The 27,699-nt window shown below is 38.1% G+C and overlaps 1 protein-coding gene across 4 annotated transcripts; it reads left to right on the top strand.

Annotated features, from left to right (window-relative positions):
* Window positions 1-545: 545 nt before the first annotated feature.
* LOC136851970 (lateral signaling target protein 2 homolog) lies at window positions 546-27,699 on the top strand. Of its 4 annotated transcripts, none has more exons than XM_067126355.1 (12): window positions 546-943; window positions 4,484-4,630; window positions 5,095-5,226; window positions 8,044-8,160; window positions 9,136-9,311; window positions 10,976-11,147; window positions 13,666-15,137; window positions 16,636-16,883; window positions 18,813-19,228; window positions 20,379-20,483; window positions 20,893-21,087; window positions 24,778-27,699. In XM_067126355.1, exons 1-12 carry the CDS (start codon window positions 908-910, stop codon window positions 24,910-24,912), a joined length of 3,351 nt encoding a protein of 1,116 aa, XP_066982456.1. In that variant the 5' UTR covers window positions 546-907; the 3' UTR covers window positions 24,913-27,699. The 4 variants fall into 4 exon arrangements, with proteins under 4 accessions (XP_066982456.1, XP_066982458.1, XP_066982459.1 ...); XM_067126357.1 differs by having other exon boundaries at window positions 772-943; window positions 18,813-18,889; XM_067126358.1 differs by lacking the exon at window positions 20,379-20,483 and having other exon boundaries at window positions 772-943; window positions 18,813-18,889.

The following is a 27,699-nucleotide window of genomic DNA, read 5'->3' as shown; positions in this document are numbered from 1 at the left end:
CTACTACTTTTACTTTAATCCTTTCCCTGCATAATTTTTCTCGTAGCAGCTTGGAGCTTTTCTCTGTTGGAATAAATCTAAAATCAGATGACACCGTCTTTTGCCTAACATTTCTCAAATGTTCTTACTTGGCACAACAAATCTTGCCTCTGATTCAGCTCACGTACTCCAACAGTTCTGCGTTTTTGTTTTTCATCTCATGCCTTTTATCTAACCGTTTCCATAAATTAAACTGTAGGGACAATGTCGTCGATGTTTTTAAGCGTTCCTTGACCACTGCTTGTGACTTTTTTTCATTTCTATAATTCCATTTAAACGTCATGTTACTCCTGCAGTTTTCATTATCGGAACGTTTTCAGACACGTCTGCTCACAATTGATGTCGCAATCCGTCTCTCCTCTTTGTGCCTGTGTCATCAAACTGTTGAAACTGTATTGGGCAACTTCAGTCTTGTGTCGTTTTATTTAATTTTATTTGCTCAATATTTTCTCAGTTACCTCTTCTCCGTTTATTTCCACCACAAAAATTGCAGACAGTGTCTCCGCCTCTACGTTCTCTGTAACAAATGTGACTCATGTCCGTGTTCAAATTGCCCGCTCGCCAAAAGGGAACATTTTATGACAAACATATAACTCGTTAATTTTGTACTCGAGGCGTAAATTGAATTCAAATAAACATTTTTAACGTTTTTTAAAATGGAGAAAAAATACGCAAAGTGCACTTTAGAGATAAAAATCCGAAAATAGCGAAAGGTGCAACCCCCTTCCCTTTGGCCATCATCAACAACTGAACTGAGAGATCGGAGGGTCATCCTAGCCCCTGGAACTTGTCTCGTCGTTATTACGCTGTGTTCTCTGTCGTGACACTTTTTTCGGTGCGTTAATACCTCCATGAATGGGCCGCAGAGATGAATTCCCTCCGGAAGTGGTTCTACAGACCCCGGGTGAGTCGAAAATCGAGGGAGATAAAGGATTTTGGACCTGCCTTCGGTGTAGAGAAAGCACTGCAACAGTGTGTAGAAGTGTATAGAGTCTCTCTCTCTGTGTCCTTGAGTAATCATCATGAGATTTTGGGGTTTGCGTGTTCTTTTGGACCCCTGCTGGAATTTCTTGCCCGTCTCCTTTCTCGCAGAGGTGTTTTGGGGGGATATTTAGGTGCATTTCTGTTTTATGTGGCGATTTGAACGTCCGTTCTCGTGTAGCCAAGGCTACTGAAGGAACGTCTTACTTCCTTAATTCAGGAGCCTAAAGTCTGCCCTCTTTTCGCTTTTCCTAGTTTATGCAGCTTCTCTGATTGCAGTCTCATCCTTCCCAGTCAGATTTAGGCGACAGCAGATCTATTATTGATAAGTTAACGTAGGTTTAGGTTATAGGAAAATTTGTGGTTGCTATTGCCTCGTCTGTAAGCAAGTTTTCGTAATACCTGAAGCTGAACTTGTCAAATTGTATATGAGATATCATTAACGTAGCCGTTGGGGGTAATCCTACACTTTAGGGGTTCAAATTCACTGCTCCCTTGTGTGCTTGTTGCTTTCTTTCCTATTTTCAATTTCTTCTTTTGATAGATCTGCAAGCAAAGTACATTTATTTGCTAAAAAATGAGCAGTTTATTTGCTTACAGAAGCAGAGATTGTAAAAATCAAAGCGGATAGTGTAGTGTGCTTGCAGCTGCACTTCTGGAGTGAGTGCTTAGGACCCACGAACCAGGTGGGAACCTGGCACGGACTCTTGCTCTTCAGCAGTCAATTTTTGATAAATCTGAAAAAATGAGCAGTTTATCTGCTTACAGAAGCAGAGATTTATAATTTTCTCAAAATTCTATGGGTCTGTATCCCCTAGGACATGTTTTTGTGAATTTACATTCACCCTTTATTCCTTTTTGTTTATTATAATCCCTGCTTCTGTAAGCAGGTAAACTGCTCATATTTTCATTGTTTTTCATGATTCAATAAATATTTGGTAAATATGCGTGTGCTGATCTGGACTTTAGGTAATGCAGTGAGTTTGGACCCCTAATCTGTAGGGTTACCACCGTTGGACTTGCCTGTCAGTCTTATTTTGATAATGTAGCCTTATTTTCAGTAAATATGGTGAACAGTGATGTATAATGATGTACCAGTGTTAATGCCAAGTTATAATAAAAGTCTCTGGATATCATTTTCATACCCATATTTGGTGTAACTTTATCGTCAGGCTCATCTGTAAATGGTATGTCATGGATGGTGTCACGAAAAGCCGTTGTACTCCATCATCTATCACGGATCAGATCAAATAATGATTTGTGTTTGGCAGTTTATCCAAAATTCGTTAAACTCCCACGTGAAAGACGAAGCAATGTACGTGATATGGTTGTCTGGGAACCAAATTAAAGTACATTAATTAAAAATGTGTACAGATATCCATAGCCTTCTGACTTTCTGACCTTCAAATTTTTGGTATTGCGACATTTATCAGTACACACTCAGAAAACAGTCTAAATTAAATTGTATTTTTCTTTGTTAGTGAGGTCCTTTCCAGAGATGGCACTCATTGTAGGACAATAGCTTATTATGCACTAATACTCCATCCTTTTAACCTTGTAGCTGAAGTGAATAGAACTATACAACTGAAATTCTGTAACAACCTTGAGACAAGCAACCTCACCAAAATATTATTTGACTGATTTTAGAGTGGAGGAAGGTAAAACTGCAGACTAGTGCTGCAGCATGATTCCAGCCACAATATTTGCTGCCTTTCGTTCATATTTTTATTTCCATCCTAAGGGGCTGGTGCTGGACACAGCGCCCATTATGCACATAAACTGGCAGTTACCAAACTAGAGGGGCATGGTAGTAGTCTGCAGATTTACTTGGAGGAATACTATTAGTATTATTCCATTATCAATGAGAGAAAATGCATATAATAGAAAACATTATATAACTTAAATTTGGGAAGTGATTGTGGTACTATGTTCAGGATTTTTTTCATGTTTCATGTCATGATGGAGCTATTAAATATGCATGTTTAAACTCTTTTCTGCTTCCTAGTTTGGAATACATATTGTTCTCCAGTTTGGTCTTCTGATGCTGACTCTCATCTCAGACTTTTGAATGGGGTTATGTTAGCATCAAGTTTATTTTGCCAACTCTTAATGTTGACTTGTGACATAGACCATAAAGTGAGTTTGTTATGTTTGTCTTAAAAGGCACTACAAGGACAAACATCCTTTGCATTCTTCTTTACCTGACCTAGCTGTTTTTGCTTGCAACACTAGGCAGGCTGCTGCTACAAACACTGATTTTTGTAGCATCAGGTTTAATACTACTCAAGTTTGCTTGGAGTTTTAGCATGGCTACTACCCAAAGGTATTAGCCCAGTATGTATCCACCATTGTCAAAGTCCAGGGTAAACTCATGCTAAGTAGAGTATAAACGGCATGTAGATATCATTTATTAATATAAAATGTTGACCACACAGCATAGAAATGGGTGTATATAATACTTTGATCCCTGAGGGGGCTAGTACTAAACACGGCTTCCCAAGGAGCTTCCGCAGTGTTTAGTACTAGCACCTCGGAGTAGGTGACAGAGGTGGATATATACCGGGTTAATACCCTACCCAAATGTTGAATAGCTTGCTTAGTGCAGTTGTGGAATCCATTGGTCTCAGAATATTTAAGCAAGGAGCGAATTCATTGCTGCTTTCTTCAGATGTCTCCTGAATTTGAGGTGTACCGTATGTGCTTTATTTTCCATTCCCACAAGCAGTACTTTATTATTTATCACCTTTTCCTATAAGTTGTCTCTCTTTGCAGGCTGATATCCCTTTGGAACCCTCTTGGGTTTATAGTCTGTTGACTCCCCATAAAGGTTTTCTGATGAAGATTTAAAGATAGGAAGAAATGCATTATAACAGCGGAATCTTTTGTATAAATTCCTTGTAATGTTGCCGAGTACATCTAAGGTATCAAAATCTTTTCCTTTAAGAAGGTGTGCTGTCTCTTTCGTGGGTAAGCCGCACCTTTCCGAGTCATTCCTCTTCTTGAAGCGTAGGTAGAAAGGACCATTAAACTACTACCCCCATTGGTTTTGCTTTGCAAAAAATTGTGTAAAATTTCATAGCACAGCAAATGACAGATGGTGATGACTTATTATACTGAAAATTATACCCAGTTTATATAAGTGACATGCACTATACTGTGTAGTAGTGTACTAACCTGTTGAAAAAGTATGAAAAATAGTGCAAAAATATTTAAAATAATGGTAACTGGAATACAAATAATCACAGTCTGTCAGGGAGTATTCCATGTTAGTGAGCTGGAATCTGTTGTTAAACTTGATGACAAGGTTACGGCATTTGTGTCTGTGTAAAATATATATGTAGTAAAATATACATGTACTTCAGGAAGATGAGTAGTAATAATAATAATATAATCCTTGAATGTAAACATACTGCACATGTGGCTGCACGAAAGAATTCTTATTTTCTTTCTCTCTCTTTTGCAGAAAGATGATCCATCATTGATGGCCCAGTTTTACTATGCTGATGACGAGCTTAACATGGTAGCAGCAGAGTTAGACAGCTTCGATGGACGTAAAGACCCAGAAAGATGCACAGCTCTAGTAAACCAACTGAGGCAGTGTCAGGATAGGGTCAGTATTTTTCGTCTTGATGCCTCCTGTTGTTGGAAAAGAGGCGTTGGATATTTTAGATCAATTTAAATGGAAAGTTTTCTATTGAAAACAGAATATCAGCCAACATTTTTGATTGGTTATGTATGTGGAATCAGTGCTATAGGATCTGTTTTCTTATATATTTTATTTTGGGTTCATTACTTTTGGCACATGAATACATCTGTAAGAGCCTTGTAGTCCTCAACACCTGAGCATATATCATAATTTCAGTCAACAAGTATTTGAAGTAGTGAAGAAAGTTGCAAAGAGAAAGTAAGTTAGAAAGTGAGGATTTACCATTGAGTTGTGATTTCCAGCCTTCTGTAATTCCAACTTTCCCTTTTTATAAGTTATTTTACATTACAAATTACAAGGCTCAAATTAATGAGTACTTTTGCATGTAAGAAAACATATGATTAGTTTTTCGCTCCAAAATTTAACAGGTTCTGAATATATGTGTGAAGATGATGGATGAGGAGATTCCCCATGAACGTGCCAGCAGAGATTTCAGAGTGAAGTTCCCAGACGATGTGATGCAAGAAAACCTCGCTGGACAGCTTTGGTTTGGTGCGGAGGTAAGGTATACAGTGTCCGGTCGAAATGAAGTGGACTCTGTACGAAATCTGCTGCTGTGATCTGTATCAAATCGTCTTCCAAGACGAGATTCATATAGCTTTCATTATTGTGAAACAATAGTACAAGTGTTCATGATTTCTTGAAAACACTAAAGCAATCACTTTTCAAGACTGACAATTTGGTACTTTAGATTATGCTTGTAGAAAGCAATAATCTTTGCAGCCTGTCATCTGAGGATACAGTTCGCCATTGTTCATATGATAAACCAAGGAAGTGAATCTTTTAAGTTTTATCTGATACTAGTGTCTTGATTTTTCTCTTGATTTCATGATCGAACAAGAATGAATGACTCAGACTCAAGGTTTTTGTAAAATTTTGCATATCCTGATGAATCTTAGTGTTTAAAAGTTTGCTCAGAAATTATTTCCAGATTATACCATGCTAAAATCTATGAGGGGGATCAGATTAACCAAATATTAAATGGTAATTAGTAAATGCATTGTAAAGAATTTGTGTTTTTCCACCAGCTAATAAGTTATCAAATTAATTTTTGCAAACTAGTGACACAAGGCCCTTCCTGGGTAGGCAATTTGTGGTCCTTGGCATGACTGTAACAAGGGGCCTTCGAGCTATATAGCCCATGGTCTCACCAAGTTGTATCCATCATGGATGCCATGTATAATGTGTTCTTATACCATGAACACAAGTAATGAGGCAGGAAATTTATATAAACCATTAAAAGCCTAAGTATCTAAAGTATCTTTGGCATAGACTTGAGGGGGTCCTCGAACAATTTTACTTATTTTAAGTAAGTTTTGTCTGCATACTACACCACTTCAAAGCCTTGTTTCCAGTTGTCACAAGAAACATTATGTACTCTGTGTTATAAGATACAGTACCCCTGTATACTGTATACTCTTTGTTATCTTAAGAGGTGATTGGAAAGGCTATTCAATGAATTACTCCAAAAAACTAGCTTTGTGTCAAATACATTAAACTCCCCGTATTCGCGGTCTCACTATTCGCGGATTTCTCTGTGGAACGTATATACACTTTAATCGTGGAAAATTCGCCCGTTCGTGGTATTTTTCACTGAGAAACATCCACTAATTACTGTATTTTCATATTTTCATGACTAAATGCACTTTTTGTGATAAAACTATTAACATACTCAGGTATAAGCATTTTTAGAGGTAATTTTGTGGTTAAACTATCAAAATAGGCAGTTCTAAGTGTTTTTAGAGGGGTTTTAAGTATTCGTGGATTTTAGCTATTCGGGGGGGGCGGGGGTGCAGTACGCATCCCCCACAAATATGGGGGTTTTACTGTATAGCATTTATTGAATAATTTTTCCCAATACAGTTTAGCCATTGGAAAAGCTAAAAGTAAACTGGTATTGAGAATTTGTGTTGATTTACAATTTTTAACATTGCTGGTGTCATGCATGCTCTAAGAGAGGACGTGTTCAAATGTATGTGTGCCCATCACATCTGTACAATGCGAACAGCAGTTGTTTACACTTGAGGAGTACAGTAGCGTGTTCATTTTCTAAGCTCAGTGTCTGGCGATGCACACTAAAAAAAATAACTGCGAAGTTGTAGCTTAATATTTATTTACCCTCATTAATGCATAAGTGTAGCGTACGTGCATTTGTGAGCCGTATTTATGGCTGTTTAGCCAATTACGTAGTAGTTTCTGTCTCACCCACTCAGTATTCAACAAACTCACATGTGTGCTGATTAGATAGTTGTCACATTATGATCGTGTTATATTACCATCCTACGTACATTCCAACTAAAGGTGAAATACAATATGATATACAGTGAGGTCTTGATGCTTTGAATAACAGACTTTAGTCTCTCCTTATCATTCATTCTTTTGATAATAGGCTTTGAAAAACTATAAGACTGAATAAGTAAGTGTTTGAGTTGATCAAAGTTTACATAAATTATGCTAAAATAAGTACAAAAAAATTCAGTATTCTCTCTCTCTCTCAAAATTGTGTATGCTGTAACTTTACATTAATGTTGTTATTCTTATTCAGAACATGAACCTTACATACCTTTGCTGAATATATATAGATGTACAGTTTGTCAGCCTCTAAAAATTGTGACGTGCATGAGCTGTAGACTTCATTTGTTGTGCTGTTAAAGATTACACACGTTTATATACCTTACGCCAGCTTAGCACTTGTGGAGAGCTGCATCCTCAATGAATTATTCAAATAGCTTTCTGTTGCAGTTCTTTTGATGTTAACCTGACTTCAAACTACCACTTACTGTAGAGCATGTTACAGGATTTGTTTATTTAACAAGACCACTGAGCTTGAATGAAGTTCATTTCAGGTTGCATGTACAAGGAGTGCATAGGTTTTTCTACTTTGCTGACACAGTAAATACTCACCTATTCGCGGATTTATCTGTGGAACGTATATGCGCATTATTCGCGGAAAATTCGCCCATTCATGGTATTTTTCACTGAAAAATATCACTAATTACTTGTATTTTCATATCATTTTCATGATTAAATGCACTTTTTGTGACAAAACTATTAAAATTATCAGGTATAAGCATTGTTAGAGATTTTTGGGGGTGTTGAACTATCAAAATAGACAGTTCTAAGTGTTGTTAGAGGGGTTTTAAGTATTCGTGGATTTTAGTTATTAGGGGGGCGCCTTGGCACACATCCCCCACGAATACGGGGGGTTTAGTGTACATGTAAAAGGAGTACATAGGTTTTTTAATTTTGTTATTACACTGAAGCATTTGAAATACTTTTAAAAATTATAAATGTTCTACTGATGAATTTTTTTTCAGTGTTTGGCCGCCGGTAGCAGCATCATGAACCGTGAGGCAGAGAGCTCCCGCATGCGCCCCTTGGCCAAAGCTGTAACGAAGACCATCGAGACTGTGCGGAATTTACTCAGGGAACAGGTGAGATTATTACAACTTTTTCTAAAGTGTATTTTAAGAGTTCAGCTGTATGAGGAAATGACTGCAGTTCTTCTGAATATTCCATACGTATCCCACTTTATTGCTAAGTGAAGGAAATTACTAACTCATTGACAAAGAGCTTACTTTTCATAAGCTCTCCTAGGTGACCTAGAACACATTTGTGACGGACAGAAAGCCAGACGATTAACTAGCTTCATCTTGCTGCCACGAATTTTGGATTTCCAGCAATTCTGAATTGCCATATGTTGAAGTCGTGTTTTTCATCTGTTGGAAATTTGTGTGTAAATGTTTTGCCTTCACTTTTTTGACAGTAAATTGAAATTGTCATTGGTTTTGTAAGTACAGTATTTGTCTAATTTATTCATAAGCATTTAGAAATAAAAACATTATACTGGGCTAATGGCAGATGAAAATTACGTACAGCATAGTAACTTGTATGTTCTTGGTTACGTAATGAAGTAAAATGTAACCTTTCTAACATTTTTTACTAAATACAGCAAATCAAATGTAATTTGTGAGTGTCTTATGTTTGTCAGTCTTCATTTTGCACCAGTTTTTTTTTTGAGAAATGTGTTAGAATTAGACTTACATACATTCCTTATTCATGTTTATGTTCAGTGGATTTTACGTGTGTGTGTAGTATATCCTGTTTGTCTTATATCATACCACTTTTGTTGTCATTTTCCCAGTAGAACTCTCGACTTGACCTTTGCTTGATACATTTTATGTTAAGATACCCGCTGATCATCTGGTTACTTGTCCTCTTTTCCTTCATTGTTAAAAATATTTTGGAAGGGTTTTGTGACATTCTGTAAAAATTTTATTTTTGTAAATATTTACTCATCATTGGTAAAGATATTAATGTGTTGTTTAAAGAATGGTAAGTTATTGGGTAAGTGCTGTGGGTAAGGGACTTATAACTGGTTATGAGAATAATATGAAATCATATTTCAGTGCCTCAAGCCTGTTCCGGAGTACACAGAAAAGATCCGCGAGTCTCTGAAAATTTTTGATCGGTTGTTTGCGGAATTTGAACTGAGTTACGTCAGTGCAATGGTCCCCGTGAAGAGTGTGGAGGAGCATGACGTGCAGCAGAATGTTGTGGTCCTGTTTTCCGAAACGGTGCAAAGGTAAGGATGGCCTGTGAAAATCATGTCTGTAGTGTGGGGTCAGTGGTCCTGCCAGCTTCATTGCTAAGTAACTTGCATTTGATATTGTTTTCATTGGTCAAGGTTAATACAGGATTTTTTTATTTTACTATTTTTTTTTTTGTAGATACTGTATATTACTCTAATCTTCCATTTCATGTGTTACACTTTTCTTTAATTCCTATGAGCATTCCTCGTAGGTTTCAACCAGATTGGGAGGGAACAAAGGGAAAAGTTAACTCTGAAAAGTGACCATGTATATACAGTACTACAGAAGAGTTGTAGATGTGATTGCATCACTACGTAAAGTGTAACGGGTGCTCAGGATTGCGAAATAGGAATAGAGGGAGGATTATTGTGTTTTGGGGCAGGGAAAGAGGGAACATGTCTCAATAACGGCATTCTGGTACATATACTTGGTATTTAGAAGACAATAAGAAAAAGCTGAATGTCATCCATGATGGACTGGAAAGATTAAGATTAAGCTGGATTACTCACAAACTGGAACATCCTATAAATAAAAAAAAAAAAAATTACTTGTTGACCAGGTATGTGTTGTACTCCAACATCATCTAAAAACATAACAGACACCTCACACGTCTCGAACTGTCAACCTACCTGCCCAGTTCTCCTCACTGCTGGGAGAAAGGGAGCTGGGGATTTGGTAAGATGTACACATTCGCTACCGGGGTCTAAGCGATGTCAGGCAGGGCAGCCAATCGAGGCTACGGCCTACCCCACCGCCAAATCAAAGTCCTTCAAAAGAAGGCATCGTGCTTACCCCATATAAAAATGGGAAAAATGCACGTTAAAAACGAAGAAGTGTTGTACTAACCTATGTAGCTGAGACCTTTGGCACATACAAAGAAAATGGAAGAATTTTTAAGTAACATCTAACTCCAACATTCTGAGATTTCTGGCTGAAGTTTGTAGTAAACATTGTATTACAAATGAGAGATTGTTTTTAAAGAGATGTTTCCTTCGGTCGGAAAGTAGATGGATCGCAAAGACTGGTGTGGTTTGAGCATGTTGTGATTAGGAATGATCTACCGTAGTTGACATGATTACCATTGGTGAAGTTCAGAAATGTTGGCAAAAGGATTAGGTTGAATGGGAATTCAGGCAAAAATTACGCAGAGTGGAAAAGAGGGGAACGAGTTGATTATATTGATTTTTTCCCAATTTGCAATCCGTAAAGTAAGATATCTTGTTACATGAGTGGTATTCTAATGTCTAGTGAGAAAAAGAACATGAATTCTGAAAACACCAGTTTCTTTGATTATGAAGATTCTGGACATTGCCAGAATTGGCCAGCTTGTGATCAGACTGTTGGTTTTCTCTGTGAAGTTCAAAAGCCACATTCAAAATTTTTAGAAGGTTTGTCACTGTAATTTTTTAGTTATTTTTCATACATTCACTCAATAATTCATTCATTGTAATATGTAATTTTATAACGGCAAACTATTAAGAAAACTTTGTTCGTATACCTATTACTGCAGCACATCGATAAATTGAGCGTAGAGAACCCTATATAAGTTATCACTGAGTCCTGTTACACTTTATAAATCTATTGAAAGAAACCTAACCATATTATAGAGTTTGTGATGTGTAATTTGAACTAATTTGAAAATTTTTTTTTCTCTTAGGGCTTTGAGACTTGGTTTGACCACTCAAGATCAGATTGACGACTATGACCCTGCGTTGATGTTCACAATTCCTCGTTTGGCCATTGTAGCTGGTTTGGTCATGTTTTCTGATGGCCCCTTGAACTTGGACAGGGAACCGAGAAATCTCTCCGAGCTCTTTCGACCATTTAGGGTAAGCTTTTGTAAATTGTAAACTGTATTCAGCAGGGTTTTTAGGTACTGGTTTATGCTTTTTGCTCTTGTGTTTATTGTTACGTAAAATGGGAAGTAGTAACATTAATCTTTATTCTTGTTCTTGACAGATTGAAAGGTGGTTTGCAGTAATGCCATTGTTGTACTTTTGAAATCGTTCTTAATGTAATTAATAAAATCCTAAAGTTATATTCATAAGTTTATTGCATAGAGAACGGTGTCCCTACTGCGAACAGACCTTTTATTGTAGTTGAGCCAAACAGCTCATAACAGTGCTTTGTACGCCAAGAGTTCTGTCATTAACAAGAGAAAGAAAGCTTGTCACTATAAATAATTATTCCCTGCTGGCTCATCTTTTGTACGCAAGTAATGTTTTGGTGTGTTACATCTAGCACTAAGCTGAGGAATTAAAGTCTGATCATGACATAAGACTTAAAAAACTGTCACTTCATGGAGATGACAAGAATTGTGGATAATGCCAAGTCACTGCACATTACATTCAGTGCTTACAGACTGTTGACTCTCATATTGGTCATAATAGTCCAAGGAAGAGTAAAATAGAGGTTTACTTTTGGTACAGCAGCCGGCTTACAATCCTCATGGTACTTTGCTGAGATATTAAGAGGATGGGGTCATATGAGTATGGATTAAAGCTGAAAAACATTTCAGAACTGCTGAGTCTGGATTATGACCCTTTAATACTCCCTTTCGTGGAAACCACCTGACTCAGGGGCAGTAAAATTCTACCTTAAGTATAATGGCTAAGGCTAAAAGCAGTCTGTGTAATGGCATTTGCTGGTGGTGCGTGTAAGGTTGAGGGAATGTGTAGGGGAAGCTGCAATATCATGGTGGTGCTTTGGGACTTTATTTACAGTGAAGACAATAAGATATAGAGTTAAAATCAAATAGGACTCACAGCCATAACTTGAGCGTTCTGCACAGTTGAAAAGAAATTTTAGAAAAAGTTGATGGTATGAAGGGCTGGAAATCTACACTGGCATTTTTAAATAATCTCCAAATATATGATTGCAAGTTGAAATGAGTGAACATGACTTGATAAATATATGGAATGTAAGTGCAAGTAATTCCCCTGCTGAAAGCTTGTTTGAACAAAGACATTTATTTAAATAATCATCTTCCATATTTCCTAATTAGAGCTCAATGTGATTGATAAATCAGTACTTAATTAGGATTAGAATTCTTCCAGAACTATGGTGGAACTTCTTTCTTTGGACTCTTCATGTGGCCTAAACATGATTTTTATATTGTTTTTTGTCAGATTATGCTTTTACTGTATAGTACTGGTGAATTTCATAGCACAACAGAATACCTAAGATGCATATAGGTTCACATTTCATAGTTTATATACTGAGGGCTCCAAATCTCCATCAGTCATCAGATATGCACATATTTAATAAAAACATCAATTCTTTATGGAATAAAATTCTGTTTTCACAGCGAACAGTGCACATTTCTGTTTTCATAGCAGAACTATGTGCAACAAATTCAGAAGTTTAATTTATTGAAATATGTCATTTTCATTGGCTCTAGAAGTGCAATAGAAACCCTTCAGAACTGTTAGCCTTAAAATTGTCTCGTACAACAAAGTACGTTTTCATGCTACAAGTTCCATGAGATTCAAAAATGTATAAATTACTCTAAAGTATTGTAACCCTTTCTAACCATGAGGCCAGCAACCCAGAAAACAGGGCAGCAGTGGATAGCTTCGTACTAGGGGGTCAAAATTCTACTTTTGTCACTTTTAAAAGATCCAAAAAGGAATAAAGAGGCTAGTGAAATTGAGGGAAAAAGGTTGAGTTAGGAGCTATTACACATAATTGGCTATCTTGCTAGGTGACTGTTGGCAAGCGGTAGTAGGGACATATGAAGACCATGAATGTGGGCATGTATGAGTAATGAGGTTGTACTGAAACAGCTTGTGCTCCCCAGGTAGTTTTTGTCACTTTTGTATAATTTAATTTATTAACAAGTGTGGAATAATATTCTAGATGTTTAGATTTGGCTTTGAAGATTCATAATTTTATGTGGTATGCTCCTCAGGATACAATAGGATTTATTTAATTTTTTTGCTCAGCTGTTTTATATTAGCATTTGTTTAGTGGTTACAGGCAGTCCCCGGTTAATGGCAGGCTCGGTTAACAGCGATCCGGTTTTATGGCGCTTGTCTGGCAACGAAAATCGGCAATTTTCGGCGCCGAAAATCGCCGATTTCCGCTTATCGGCGCCGATAATTGGGTATTGGTGCCGATACATGCCTAACAGAGGTGCCGATAACTGAAAATCGGTGCTTTTTGGCGCCAATAACCCCCAAAAATCGCCGATTTTCAGTTAGCTGCGATTTTCGGTTATCATCACACCCTCAGAAACGGAACCCCGCCGATAGCCGGTGACTGCCTGTACATGAAAGATCACTTCATAATTTACAAATATACTCTGTAATAGTTTATAGCATTGATGCATGCTTTGTTTTTCCTCAGACTCTTCTAAGTAAGATAAGAGAACTTCTGTGGACTATGAGTCCTAGTGAGTTGGCAGCGCTGGAAAAATCCCTCTGCTCTATGGAAGAACCTGATCAGTCTGCTTCACAAATGCCAACAGATGAAAGTTTACCTGATAGTGCTTATGGTCACGCAGCTTTTACCACTGACTTTGTTAAGAAATTTTACGCTAGTTACCCTTCGTGCAAGTATCTCACACCTGAGTTGAGCTCTTTGTACATGCCTGGGAAAAAGACGGAACGTTTTGAGAGGAAGCGCGAACGCACTTCCGGAAAAAGTAGTAGTTCCCGATCTAGAGCCAAGCAGGAGAGGCAGAGTGAAAAGTACCTTGCCCGACTGAACGCCACCACAGAGGAAAGACCGAGAGCGAAGCGTAGGTCCCGTCGCAGCCATCATCGTCATCACCACAATCCCCCGCCACCATCCTCGCCCGGCAGTGACAGTGCTGGAGAAGAATGCCGTCAGCGTTATCACGCTAGGACTTCCTCCTCATCGCAGCGTGAATACCAACAACACGTTCCTCAACCTTGCCCACCAGCGTACGACTACCACCCCAATAGCCGTGTAGGACCTCATGAGCTGTGTAACCCACACAATCACCGCCACTCTCGTCAGTCCCGTCATTCTTGCCATCAACCTGTGACTAGAATTAAGACAATAGCTTGTAGCTGTGGGGCAGTGGGTGAATACGAGAGAGAGTTTTCTGATGAATCTCAGGATGTTTCCCATCAATCTCATGTCCCTTTCCAAAATTCTCAGGCCTCATATCGCGATCGTTCTTCGCCATGTCAAATAGAAGTTGCTCATCCACACTGTAACACTGCCTCAACTAATTGTGATAGTGCATGTGATACCACTTTTGTAAATATGCAAACTGACAGCAGATGTGGAGGAGAAAGTTCATCTCATTTTAGGGGGCATGGGAGTGAGTCAGTGGAACAAAGCACGTCAGCCTGTAATGAAAAAGAAACTTCTGAGACGTTGGGAAACGAGGCTGAAGACCTGGTGAGCGCAACAGCAAGTGTTAACTTAAAGGAGAATGTTCCCTCTGGATCACATGTGTGCCAAGCCTGTGGCACACATGAGTCCTGCTTCTGTGATATGCAAACTGCCGTAGAGAATCAAGCAGAAGGTGCTGCGCTGGAGAGTGCAACAGCTGTAGAGCAACCTCATTTGGAACCAAAGGAAAGTCATTTGGAGACCAGTGAACAGTGTGCAAGTTTGGAGAGTGATAACACGTGTGCTCAAGAGATGAATATCTGTGATGTAAATGACCAACCTAATAATACGGCTCAAATGTCATCAAGTAGTGTGGTTGGGCCTGCTAGTCCCGAAAACAGATGCTCAAGCAGCTCAACTTCACCGTATAATTCTGGTGCTGATGATGACGAGGAGGTGGCTTTGGCATTGCAGGCTGCAGAGGTGGCAGCAACTTGGCGAGCTAGGGCAAGGTAAGTCGCTGTGCTTTTTTTTTCAAGTTATCATTTATAGCCTCGATAACTTCATTCAAAGGTTAGGGATCTGGTTAAACTGTCATTAAAATTGTGATAACAGGGTATTTGGTACAGTGTTTGGACGTGTCTTGGGGTTTCTTGGTTGTAAGTACAGAAACTAAGATCAGGGTAGGAAGTAAAGAGTGCAATTTGAAAGGTGAATTGTATCAATGGAAAAACAAAACTAAAGCCATTTATATGAACTGCCTTCGTTGAAAGCTGGTCCGACCATTGAAGCTTGGTAACAAGCTAGTTAACTAGCATCAAGTGAGTGAGAGGGTGGAGAACCCACTCACTAAAAGATGAAAGGTGGTATTCTCGTAGACTTAAGTCACTTTTACTTGTTATTAAAGTCTCACTTCTAACCAAACCTGCTATTGCACCTGTTGCTAAAGAAAAAAATGGCTCTGTTAGTACAGCAAGTGGATGGGGCCTCCACCCCACAACTTAGCCATCGCTACTTATCACCATTTTACCAAACTTGAATGATTGGACCAGAGTTCAGCAGAAGTAATTCATGTAAAAGGCTTCAGGTTTTTATATAACTGAAAAATCTGAGGTATCTTGAATTTGCAATTGTATCTTTTAGGTTTCATGCAGGTAATTTAATTTTAGCAAAATGGGATTTGTAGTACAGGATATCATTGTTGCTGAGTAAGGCTTGGAATTGTTGCTGAGTAAGGCTTTGGATTGAGATGTTTCTGGAAGATAATTTTTCAGTAAAATACAACCTTAGGTCGGAAATGGCGGAGTGAATTGTTAGGTTGGGAGTTGCCAGGCACCTTCAAATACAAATTTGCTCAAATGCTCCATATGTGTTGGCTGACATAGCACTAGGCCTGATCTGAACTCTTTTCTTGCAGTAAGCATGAAGAACCTGGCTTTGTTTTCATAGATTTTGCTTATGTAAATGTGTGAAAATTATAGAGGTTTTCTGTAAGCAGTAAACATTATGGTTTATAAATTGTAGTTGGTAGATTTACAATTCAAGTTATTGTATACTACTCTGCATTCCCTTACATGTAATTATATATGTGTGCCAAGCTTAAATGTATAGTCTTTCATTTTTGTGAATTTTATTGCTTTAGTATTTCCTGAACGTGTGTTCATTCTTCATTTTAGAAACAAACATTTACTTTTCAGTTTTAAGTGTCTGGGACCATTAGGGTGTTTGTGAATTTGATGCATTTTTTGTACTGTAATGATAAATACTTATGTAAATTACTGTTTTATTTGAAAATCCTAGATTTTAATATGCCTTTTAAATACTTATGTAAATTACTGTTTTATTTGAAAATCCTAGATTTTAATATGCCTTTTAAGTACTTATGTAAATTACTGTTTTTTTATTGTTCAAGATTTGTTTTATTAATACTGTTTTATTTGAAAACATTTTAATTTCCAGATTTTTTTAGATTTTTCAAGATTTGTTTTATTAATCAACATGGTTTTCCAGATTTTCAGACTCTCAAGATCTGATCCATCGCCTGTTCGTCTGTATATCGGGCGTCGCTGATCAGCTTCAGACCAACTACGCCAGCGATTTGCGCAAAATCCTCAAGTGTGTGTTTTTGATCAATCAGAGTCCTCCAGAAGAACCTCCCAAGAGCGAAATCAATGAAGAACCTGAGTGGTCTGCCACATCACCCATACATTCCTACGGTGACAACAATGATAACGCTGACAATTACAGTGGTGGAAACGGTAAATTTCTCAATTTTAGTCCGAAATTTTGTTGCCGTAAGTAATCTGACGTGTCATGTACCAGGGTCGCTGAGGCTGTGTTTCTTGAACTGCAACTTTTGAGGCATGGTATCTTTGGACAATTTTTGAAATTTTGTTGCCGTAAGTAATCTGACGTGTCATGTACCAGGGTCGCTGAGGCTGTGTTTCTGAACTGCACTTTTGAGGCATGGTATCTTTGGCTTATTCTTGTCATCATTTCTCCATCAGACTACTGTGTCCTGTCTTTCCTAGTAATATAATTCATACTGAATTTTTATGCCTTTTGAATCGTGCAAACTAGACACTGACCTGTTTTTATTGATGTACCCTGTAGGGGGGTAGTGCCGTCATGGGTCTTTACTTGAGGTTCTTTGCAGCGTGAATTCGGCCCCTAGGTGGAACCTCTTGTGTTCCTTGTGCTCTACCTCCTTTCATATTCTCTTTTTTCCATCTTACTTTCCACCCTCTCCTAACAATTGATTCATAGTGCCACTGCGAGGTTTTCCTCCTGTTACACCTTTCAAACCTTTTACTGTCAATTTCCTTTTCAGAGCTGAATGACCTCACAGGTCCCAGTGCTTGGCCTTTGGCCTAAATTCTGTAATCAATTCAATTTATTGATGTAAAGGTTAGGAAAAGTAAAGTTGCTATGAATCAAGTTATTGGTTAACAGGGCTGTGAAGTAAATATGTAGTATAGTCATAGGTAACAGGATTATGGTCACAGGCAACAAGATTTACCCTCTAAAATTAACTTGGTCCACCTTCAGAACTACTTTTAACAGTACATGTATAGTGGAGGTTAAAGGGATTTGTTTTTGCAGATTGAGAAACATGAACAAATTATTATTGACAGGGCTTGTGGCTTATTGGTTGTATTCACATTCACCATATACATACAGATGTATCCAAACTCGTATTCAGATTTGAATAGATTCCTTCTTAATGTCCACTCCAGCATTACAACTTGAAGAAGCACATGTGACAAATTAAGGAAAGTCCTGCATGTTTGTTGCTTTGGAAATGGAAATGGTCAAGTACTGTTAAATGTCTCATCTCCTCTTAACCTTCCATCTCCTTCCTGTACCATCTTCATGCCATGACCCCAGTGTAAGTTGGAATGTTTTGTTAGGCTGTTTGATTACATCTTGGTAATGCCTTATAAATTGTTAGCAATGCAGTTCCTGATCAATAGGGTTCAACTTAAAAGTTTCTCCGATGGATTTGTCACAGTTTTCATTTATCATTTGCCATTTTCTTATGTGTTCTTTTTAAGCTTCCCTTACACATTTTGATCATCATCAATCCTTTTTACAATTTACATATTGCATACAGAAGCATCTTATTTGATATCATCTTAAATACATTTGATAATCAGAATTTCATTTGTCTCTATACCTCACTGGAAGCAGCCAGAAGGCCACTTTCTTGTTTACATTCTTAAACATATTAAACACTGGCATTCCTTAATACTCTTCTCCATGGTTATCATGAAATACATGAATTAAGTGTGAAGTGTTGAGTGATCAGCATCAGTTATCCAAATTTCTTATGATGTAACTATTTCTGTTTTCACTCGACATCATCTATTAGCTATAGTACGATCGTGCTCAGTAAGTCAATCTGGTACCTCTATTAAGATATGCATATCAGTTTACTGATATTGCTGATTAGTCATTAATTCCTTTAGACTTTTACAAGGTTGACAGAGTGGGTGCTTGATTGTAAGGCATAAGCACAGAGAATTTTTGTAGTAAGGCATAGTTATGTAAAAATTCCATAGGAGAATGATTGTTAAGAGCCAATTTCTAATGATTTTTTTGTATTATTGTTTCATAGTCTTATTTGGTAATGGCACATAGTTAAAGGGCTGATTGATCTATGAATAATGTGCTTTGTCGTCTTCCAGATTCTGAGCGTCTGAGTGTCGAAAGTGCCGAAGATGCTTTGGTGGTCATAGGTAGCCCTGAACACCGTCACAGTGGAGTAAGTGACCATCAGCAAAATGAGATCCATCTGAATGACTCCCTTCACTCCTCTCCTCACTCCTCTCCCCCTTCTTCGCCCTCTGGCGATCCTCCCGCTCTCCCTCCGTACTCTTCTCTTTCGTTGAATCCCTTGAACACTGCCTCGCCAAACTCCTCCTCGGGGGTGGTTCTAACGCCTTCCGTTGTGCATTCGTCTCATACTTCGCCTACTGAGATTCCCGTTCCTCCCCCAGCCAACACAAACTCACCATCTCCGCCAGCTTGTCCTCCGTCCATACAAGTCCCAGCAGCTATCTTCAATGACCATGCACTGATGCAATTCACTGAAGTAACGCAAGTGAGTTTTCTGTGACTCTCATTTACTGTTTCTCTTTGTGTACAGCTCTCCCATATTGTGCACCGTGGGCTAGTGCCATTTCCACTTCCTTTCTTCCATCTTACTGTCCAGCCACTCTAACTCCCTCTCTTCCCTGTTATAAGTGCCAAATGGCTGAGTGCCCCAGTGCTTGGCTTTGTAGCCAAATTTTCATGAGTCGAATAAAATCACAAGCTAGTGATTATGCCCCCGATAACAATCGTATGGGAGACTGAGGCAGTGTAATATCATCAACTTCATTGAATATAGCGGGTTTGGTGCCCAGGAGCCATGAATGTCAGTGTAATTATACCATGACTATGCCCTCAATACCTTTTGCCATTCCATAGGCTATATGATAATGCTATGACAATTTACTGACTCCTAAATCCTAAATTACCAAATGTAAAAAATACAAAGAAAGTGAAATCTTGAAAGTGGTAAGACAAATTATGGTTTGCCATTTTCGGCTGAAAGGATAACTGTATAGATTGTACATTTAAAGGTGCGCTAAAAACAGTACAGGATTAGACATGGTATAGTGGGAATGTAAGACTTAACAACAAAAGGTCAGAACAAATGAATGAAGAAAGAAAGTATTTTGCAAAGATTATGTGATACAGTACATGCTGTGCACATTTAACTCTGCATTTAGATTTCTGAGTATGGAATAAATTCTGTATTTGCCAGTACTTGGTGTTACCATTGTCTCCAAGCTTGCTTCTTGGCAGCACTTGAAAACATATCATCTGATGCTGTTAGCGAGCTAGTTTTTTGTTCTTAATGCAACTTATGTCTGCAGAATTGATGGCATAAGTGACGTGCTCCGGATATTTTGTCTTTTTTGAGGTCAACACCCTCTTGGGATCTTTGTTCTCTCCAGAAGTAACTGGAAGTGATGGTTTCTTTTTGCTTTACATATCTTTAAGAAAGTCTGTCAACATTATAAATCACTTTTTCCTGTGATATATGTATGTGAATGTTAGTCTGCGCTTGATCAGTAGCAAGTAAAAGCAGCCCTTGGATTGTCAAAGCTATATGCAATAATAATGTACAGTATATCAGTGATTGCTTTAATGCTTAATTTCTAGAGATCAGAGAGAAGAAAAACTTTGCGATTACCTTTTTCCAGGCATCAATTCCTCCAAATGTTGATCTTTTGTCACCACCGCACATTCAATACTCGGAATCATTTGGTGTTATCCCCGAACCATATCCAAGGTCATCTCAAGATCAGGTACGATGTCAGCGGTGCTCTTGTGATCTTTTTGTATGTTGCACTTTGGGTGCAATAAGATTTTATTTATAGCCATAGAGTAATATTAGCCTTTCCATGGAAAGGTTTAGATGTCATTAAAAGAAAAAATTGGTATTGGTAAACATTTAAATAACCTTGATTTACATCAGTTATGTCATTCTTAATGTGTATATCTGTTGGGAACAAGCCCAAAATACCATCAACTTGCTTGACACATTACGAAGTTTGACTGCACCTATAGGAACAGAGTATATCTGAGAGAAGGAAGCAGTAAAATAACTTAACATGTGAATGAATAAAACAAAGAAATCATTGTTGCATGTGAATTTGGGTAGAATTTTACAAAAATTGATTTTGGTGTGAAACGCTTTACCTTGTTCATTTACAGTTTAGTCCACGAGATGGCGTAGAACTTTCTCCTTCCAGTAGTCCCTTGGATCGTGGTAGTGATTCAAGTAGACGCCGACCTAGAGTACAAGAACCACCCGCATGGATACCGGATCAGGATGCGCCAAGATGCATGTCCTGTGGGGCTTCTTTCACCATGGTGCGCAGACGGCACCACTGTCGCAACTGTGGCAAGGTAAACAGTTTCGGGAAAGTTCTTTTAAAGTGCTCAACATTGTGATGATAGGAACGCCAGTTGGGAATTCTGAATGACGTTGCCTTAAAGCATAAAACTATAGTACAGGCAGTCCCTGGTTAACTGTGGGCTCAGTTAATGGCGATCCGGTTTTATGGGGCTTGTCTAGCGACGAAAATCGGCAATTTTCAGAGACGAAAATTGCCAATTTCCGCTTATCAGCGCCGATAATTGGGTATTGGCACCAATACACACCTAACAGAGGCGCCGATAACCAAAAATCGGCACTTTTCGCTGCCGATAAGCCCGAAAATTGCCAAAAAAGCGCCGGAAATCGCAGATTTTCAGGTTAGTGGCGGTTTTCAGTTATCATCACACCCCCAGAACGGAAACCCCGCCGATAACCGAGGGCTGCCTGTACTTGACTTTCTTGCCTGTCACTTCGATGTTTTTAATTGAAAATATGAGTAGAATTGTCAACAAGCTACTGAAGGTTATAGAATTCATTTTAGATGTACTGTGTAAAATACCGTTAAATTTAGTGTAAGAGGAGATAGGGCTCTGAAGAATAGGGTTGCTAAGCAAAGATGGTTCTTTTCTTTAACCTTTAGCTGAAAATTAGAAAAGTTTCTCTCAACCCTGATATTTTATTTGTCAAATCCTCTAAAAGGATAGGCTATTTTTAAACTAGACTTCTTGGCCTACAGGTTGAGCTGAAAATGGGACTTAGAGAATTATTAAATTTGTTTTGTCACCTCATTAATCATAACTGTGCCCGCATTGTGGTTCCACATTCCCAGATTCATCATTTTTAAGTCTGTCAAAGAGGAGGAGGACCTTCAAGTATGTATTTTCTAGTAATGTCGCTTTTCTAAGTCCTGCTGTTCTGTAAGCATATCTAATTGGACCTGTATGCTGTAAATACCTCTAATACGCATTGCAGATCTGTAATCACCTCTAATTGTTCTTGCAGTGCTGGTAAGACTTCTCTTACGTCATTCTCCAAGTGTTTTCTTTAGGATCACTTTCTGGAACAATTTATTTCTTTCATTCTTCACTTAAGTCCTTGTTTAAGGGATAAAAAAGTGGAGCTATATGCCTGCTAAACTCCTTCCTGAACCATACCTCCCTTTAGTACTGCCACCATCAAGTGGATGCCCTGGTCCATGTTCAAATCATTGGAAAACATAAGGAGATCAGAGTCAAGTGGAACCAGTGGCACTCTTCCTGTCATTTCTGTTGTTCCTGCCACCAGTGAAGATTGTGAAGCACAGTCTCTGTTGAAGTGATCCAGATGTCCTGAGACATCTGCCAACAGCAGCTGGTGGGAATGGATATGGAAGTGGCTGTGAGGAACCAGCTTCTCCAAGGACATTTTGCCATATTGTGAACATAAACCAGGATAACAAAGAAACTCCTGTATGATCTCTTGAAGATGACAGACCCTATACCCGGTGTCTAAAAGTTGTTACAGTTCATTTACCTTTCTACGATCGCTAGGGTTGGGCGAGGAAGGAATTCCTGCGGTGTCAAACATATTATGATTAAAAATTTTGCCTTGTTAGAGCCTGCTCAAATGAAATTAAAAAAAAATGCTGTTCATTTAAAGGTAACAAAGAAAACATATTTGACTTCACATATTTTCTGTACAAACCTTTATTTTCATAAAAACGAGATATGGTATAATTTTTGGCTGCCGTTGCCAAACCTCAGTTTCGCTGACATGTGGCCAGCAAGGGCATCTAAAAGGCCAGCTCGATCACGAACAGTAACAGTGGTCACCTCAAGCAGCTAGTGAGTGTCAGTAGACAGTCTGGATAGCCCAAGGGATAGCCAAAGCGGATCAGATCTCTCCACCTCCAGAGTCTTCACTCTCAGCAACGACGTGGGGGCTGTGTCATTAGTGGTAAATCAATTTTCTCTCCTAAATGATGAATTGTTTATTTAACCTGCACAGGCATTGAAAAAATCTAATCACGTAACCAATAAACAACTCCTAAAATAGAATACAGATAATAAGCAAATGACTTGAAAAGCTATTCCAGCCAAACTGCCCTCACAGATTTTAAGTGTTGATGCATTAAACACATGATGATATTATTATAAGAACTATGATTACTATTTCATTAAGCACACAAAGAAAGAAGATTCATTGAGAACAACCAAAATTTACTCAACTCTTTCTTTAAAAAACTGAGTACAGTAGATGACAGGTCTCAGGCAAAGCCATAAACAAAGGGTTAACCTTGAGGGTGAGATTAAAAGGGATAAATAGATATGGCAGAGCTCTAGCAATCTTAGAAAGGTAAACGAACTATAGTCTCAACTGTAAGGAACAAAGTGGATGGAAAAAATTGTAGAAGAGCTTTACTTCAGTGGGAAAAAATGAGTTGCACTACGTTAATACACAAAGGAATGAGTGTATGTAGTGCTGTCAGTCACTGTGGGCCACACATCATCCAGTCCTTTTGCGATGTAGTGCTTTGGGGTGATGTACTTCTGTAAGTTTGACAACTTACCAATTGCAAACTTGTTCTTGCAAAGTAACTGATGAAAATTATTTGATTCTTGCTGTCTCCAGGTTTTCCTCAGGTCTCATTGGATCCTTACAAGAAGTCTAGAACTTACAGCTCTTTGACGTCTTTCAAAGTTGTAGTTTGTTCACTATAAGATTGAAGGGTTTTTTTATGGAGTGAAGGATATTTAGCAATAGTTTAGGGTTATATGCATCTATGGTATAGTAAACCCCCCCCCCACATTCTCTGTCTCATGATTTGTGGACTCACCTATTCGTGGATTTCTCTGTGAAATGTATATACACATTATTCACGGAAAATTCACCCATTCACGGTATTTTTCACTGAGAAATATTCACTAATTACTGTATTTTCATATTTTCAAGAGTAAATGCACTTTTTGTGATAAAACTAATAAAATACTCAGGTATAAGACTTTTTAGAGTTTTTTTTTTGTGTTTGATATATCAAAATAGGCAGTTCTAAGTGTTTTTAGAAGGATTTTAAGTATTTGCAGATTTTAGCTATTCGCTTGGGCGGGGGCGTGTGGTACGCATCCCCTGCGAATATGGGGGTTTACTGGAGTTTTGACACCTTACCAAGTGCAAGCATGTTCTTGCAAAGTAACCAAAGAAAATTTCCCGAACTGTGGTATCTGCCTCCTGCTGTCCCCACATATTCTCCTGGTCCCATTGGGCACTCAAAAAGTCTAGGAATCGCAACTCATGGCCTTCTGCCACTATAAGATTCAGGGTGTTTTCTGAAATGGTACTGAATATAAAACAGTATTTATATGATCTTACTTGTTACATGCGAATTGCCCACCTCTCATCCCCTCATGCTCGCTGTTTACATCAAGCCTACTTGAACTGCTCTGTGTGAATGTCTGGGGGACATTCAGGGCTGCAAATAAGGGTTGTGCGTGATGGATGGGTTTGCTTGAAATTTTTTTTATTACAAAAACTTAAATTTTTTATATTTCTGTTGATGAAGCATAAGGCAGCTTTTGGTATTTCTATAATACTGCAATTTTTTACTCTTGTCAGCCACTTAGCATCAGTCGTAATTTGGTTTTGTTACTGTCAAATATGTTGGAACCATGTTGAATGCTAGGTATCTAAACGTCTGTTCATACTAAAACTGTATTGGTTTTTAATTTGACCTTGTCTTTCAGGTTTTTTGTGCTCACTGTAGCCAGCATGCTGTCCCTTTGCCACACTTTGGAATTTGGAAGGCGGTTCGAGTATGTAATGTTTGCTTCCTGTACTACGTAACCTTCACCACAGAGACTTCTACTCCTTCATCTTGACCACTTCATTTACACCAGTTGACCAGTCCTGAATCAGGAACAGGTTAGGAAACGAGTCCTGACAAACAGATGTCGATGCAAAACACAACGGTCAGTGACTTTGGGATGTGAAACGCTCGAGTCAGTGATTTGGGAAAGATGATGTGTTTATTCAGGTATTTTATGAAGCTACCGAATGACCTTGTAGGTTCCTGTGCTTGGTCTCTTCCTAAATTTGCCTACCGTGTTTTGTTGCTTATGTATGAAGCCTTCATGCATGGTGAACCGTAATCTTATGGCAGTGTCATTATGCTGTTTCCACGTTTTTGTCACACAGTAGTGAAAACTCATGGATATGCCTTACTTGTTTTCCAAATTTTGCCAGTGGTGTCTTGAATACTTATATTGACAGATGATTTTTATGCACAATTTCCAAAATTCTCTTTGTTGTAAAACCACTACAATTTGGGTACTGTGTATCCCTCTTAGTGTTTAGGCTTATGAGTAAAGGAAAGTTGTGAGTTGTAGAACTTTACTAGTGAATACTCTGTTCATATAAATTGTCATTTAGCGGCGAAATAGTCTTAGTTTCTCAGTTCATTTAAGAAAGCCGTAGCGTAGAAGTTTTGACTTGGAGAAGAAATTCAAAAGTGTACTTCGTCAAAGGAAACATTCTCTCATCATTAGGATTTGATTATTTGTTAATCATATTTTGTATTTTGTCCCCAGTTCGGGGTTTTGTGCTAGTCATACATAGAAAATGTGAATAGCTGGATAGAGAAAGAGTTCAGTTCTGACACTGTACCGTAGTACTGTACTTTTGTTTGTATGAAAATGTAGTGGGTTCTTCAATGTAGAATGCAAAGACTTGCAGAGAGTTGAGCTAGTCTTGACCAAACTAAAGTCTGTTATGACCAGTAGTGCCTCATCAATTTTCCCTTTCCGTAAGAACAGTTATAGTGACATTGTCTCATTGGTGCCTTCTGCCAAGGAAATTTTTTGCATAATACAACTGAATTCAGTTTTAATGTAATGTATACTAAAGTGAGGTATAGAACCTTTTAAGTTCGACGGAAGATGACGTTCAACTAGATGTTGTTCACAAATAGTGTTTGTGAATGCACTTGCAATAAAGCAGTTGCTGGGCACAACTGTTTCTTCCTGAAAAATACTGTAGGAGCCGTGTGTTACGATTCTTCCTCAGCTCCCTATGTTAATTCTTTTACAGGGCATTTTATATTCTTTCTAACTACTGCTGTTCCGGTTACTGAGCAGTTTATATTCCTATGTCACGTTTCATTATTAATTACATATACCTGGTGATAAGTTTTCATCTCTCTGTGTATTCAGTATTTTGTATTCCTTTTTTGAAACTTACCTATTATAGATAACCGAATGATCGTGATGCTAATTTGATGGTTAGACTTAATTGTTGATTATTTAGAATATGGAGGAATGAAATGTTGGTGTATTTAAATTTCCAAAGGTGTTAATTCAATTTATAGGATCAGCATTGGAAGCTGCTGCAGTTTTCGCCACTGGTCGGCACAGTTTGCTCATTACGGTAGCGTGTTTATGATCATTTTACCTCGACTGGTTAAGTTAATCATTTATACTTTATTTTTTTAACTTTAGACGTAGTATTACTGCATCATCCATCTCTTCAACACCACTGTAGATAAGGCAAAGCCCATGGCTCCGATTACGCTCATGAGTTTTCTACATCAAAATTAAAGTAATGAAAGATGTTCTTGCTTTAGCCATGACCCACAGTTTACAGCGTTGTAAAGCTGTTATAGCTTGTGGAAGTCAGAGGCTGCAAGAAAGACAATTTTTTGGCACAATTCTATTCTTCTTAGTTTCAGAACACGGTACTTGGGTTGTCACCTGAAGTTACGTGTGAAATAAAAATGCTGTACAACTTGCAAGCAGAAGCTGCAACATAATTTTATTACTTGATCATTTCTAGAACCATGATTAGTGTTGTTAAGTCGGTGTATCAGTTTAGTTTGTAAGATGATCATAATCTCCCTTTTCAGATTGGAAGGTTTTGGTGCGCTACCTTTGGCATCTGCCAATTTTAAGATTTCCGAGTCTGGGTTATTTGTATCTGAAGTTTGTGAGGTTTTAAAGTTTTAGAAACTCTCTCTCTCTCTCTCTCTCTCTCTCTCTCTCTCTCTCTCTCTCTCTCTCTCTCTCTCTCTCTCTCTCTCTCTCTCTCTGTAATAAGGAAAATGTTCATAATTTCAAGAATCACAATGCATCAGTAGTTTGTGAATTACATACTGTTCATTGATGCCATCATACTGGTCAGAAGTGGTAGAATGAGTCACCTTGTTAGGTATGGCAAGGAAGTTGAATTTAATGGTGGGCAAGACATTTTGGGTAGGAACAACCTCCTCTCCCACACATATCATCATGAAAACTTTAGGCAACAGCAGATGGGGGGAACAGCAGAGCTTTTCATCCATACTTTGAAATTTCATTTTGATTATGTATTATTACAGTATTTACCCTCTGTATCCTTTTGTGCTAATTGTTTTTTGTTTACGCTATCCTTATTTTGGAAATTGTGTTCATTGCTTTTAAATCATTTTTTTTTTTTTACTAAAAATTGTGAATGGATTGACCTTCTCGCCTTACCTGGAGTCATTGGTTTTTATATATATAAAATAAATTCTTTTATTATTTTTTTGTGTGTATGCATTTAATCTTAATTACATGCATATGCATTTACTATTTCCTTGATTGCTTTCCCTCTTGGGTGATACTTGATGTACAGTGTCTCAAGTAAATGTTTATAATTTT

The sequence above is a fragment of the Macrobrachium rosenbergii genome, chromosome 24 (genome assembly GCF_040412425.1).
Source record: "Macrobrachium rosenbergii isolate ZJJX-2024 chromosome 24, ASM4041242v1, whole genome shotgun sequence".
NCBI lineage: Eukaryota > Metazoa > Arthropoda > Malacostraca > Decapoda > Palaemonidae > Macrobrachium > Macrobrachium rosenbergii.
This window is presented reverse-complemented; position numbering and strand designations above follow the sequence as displayed.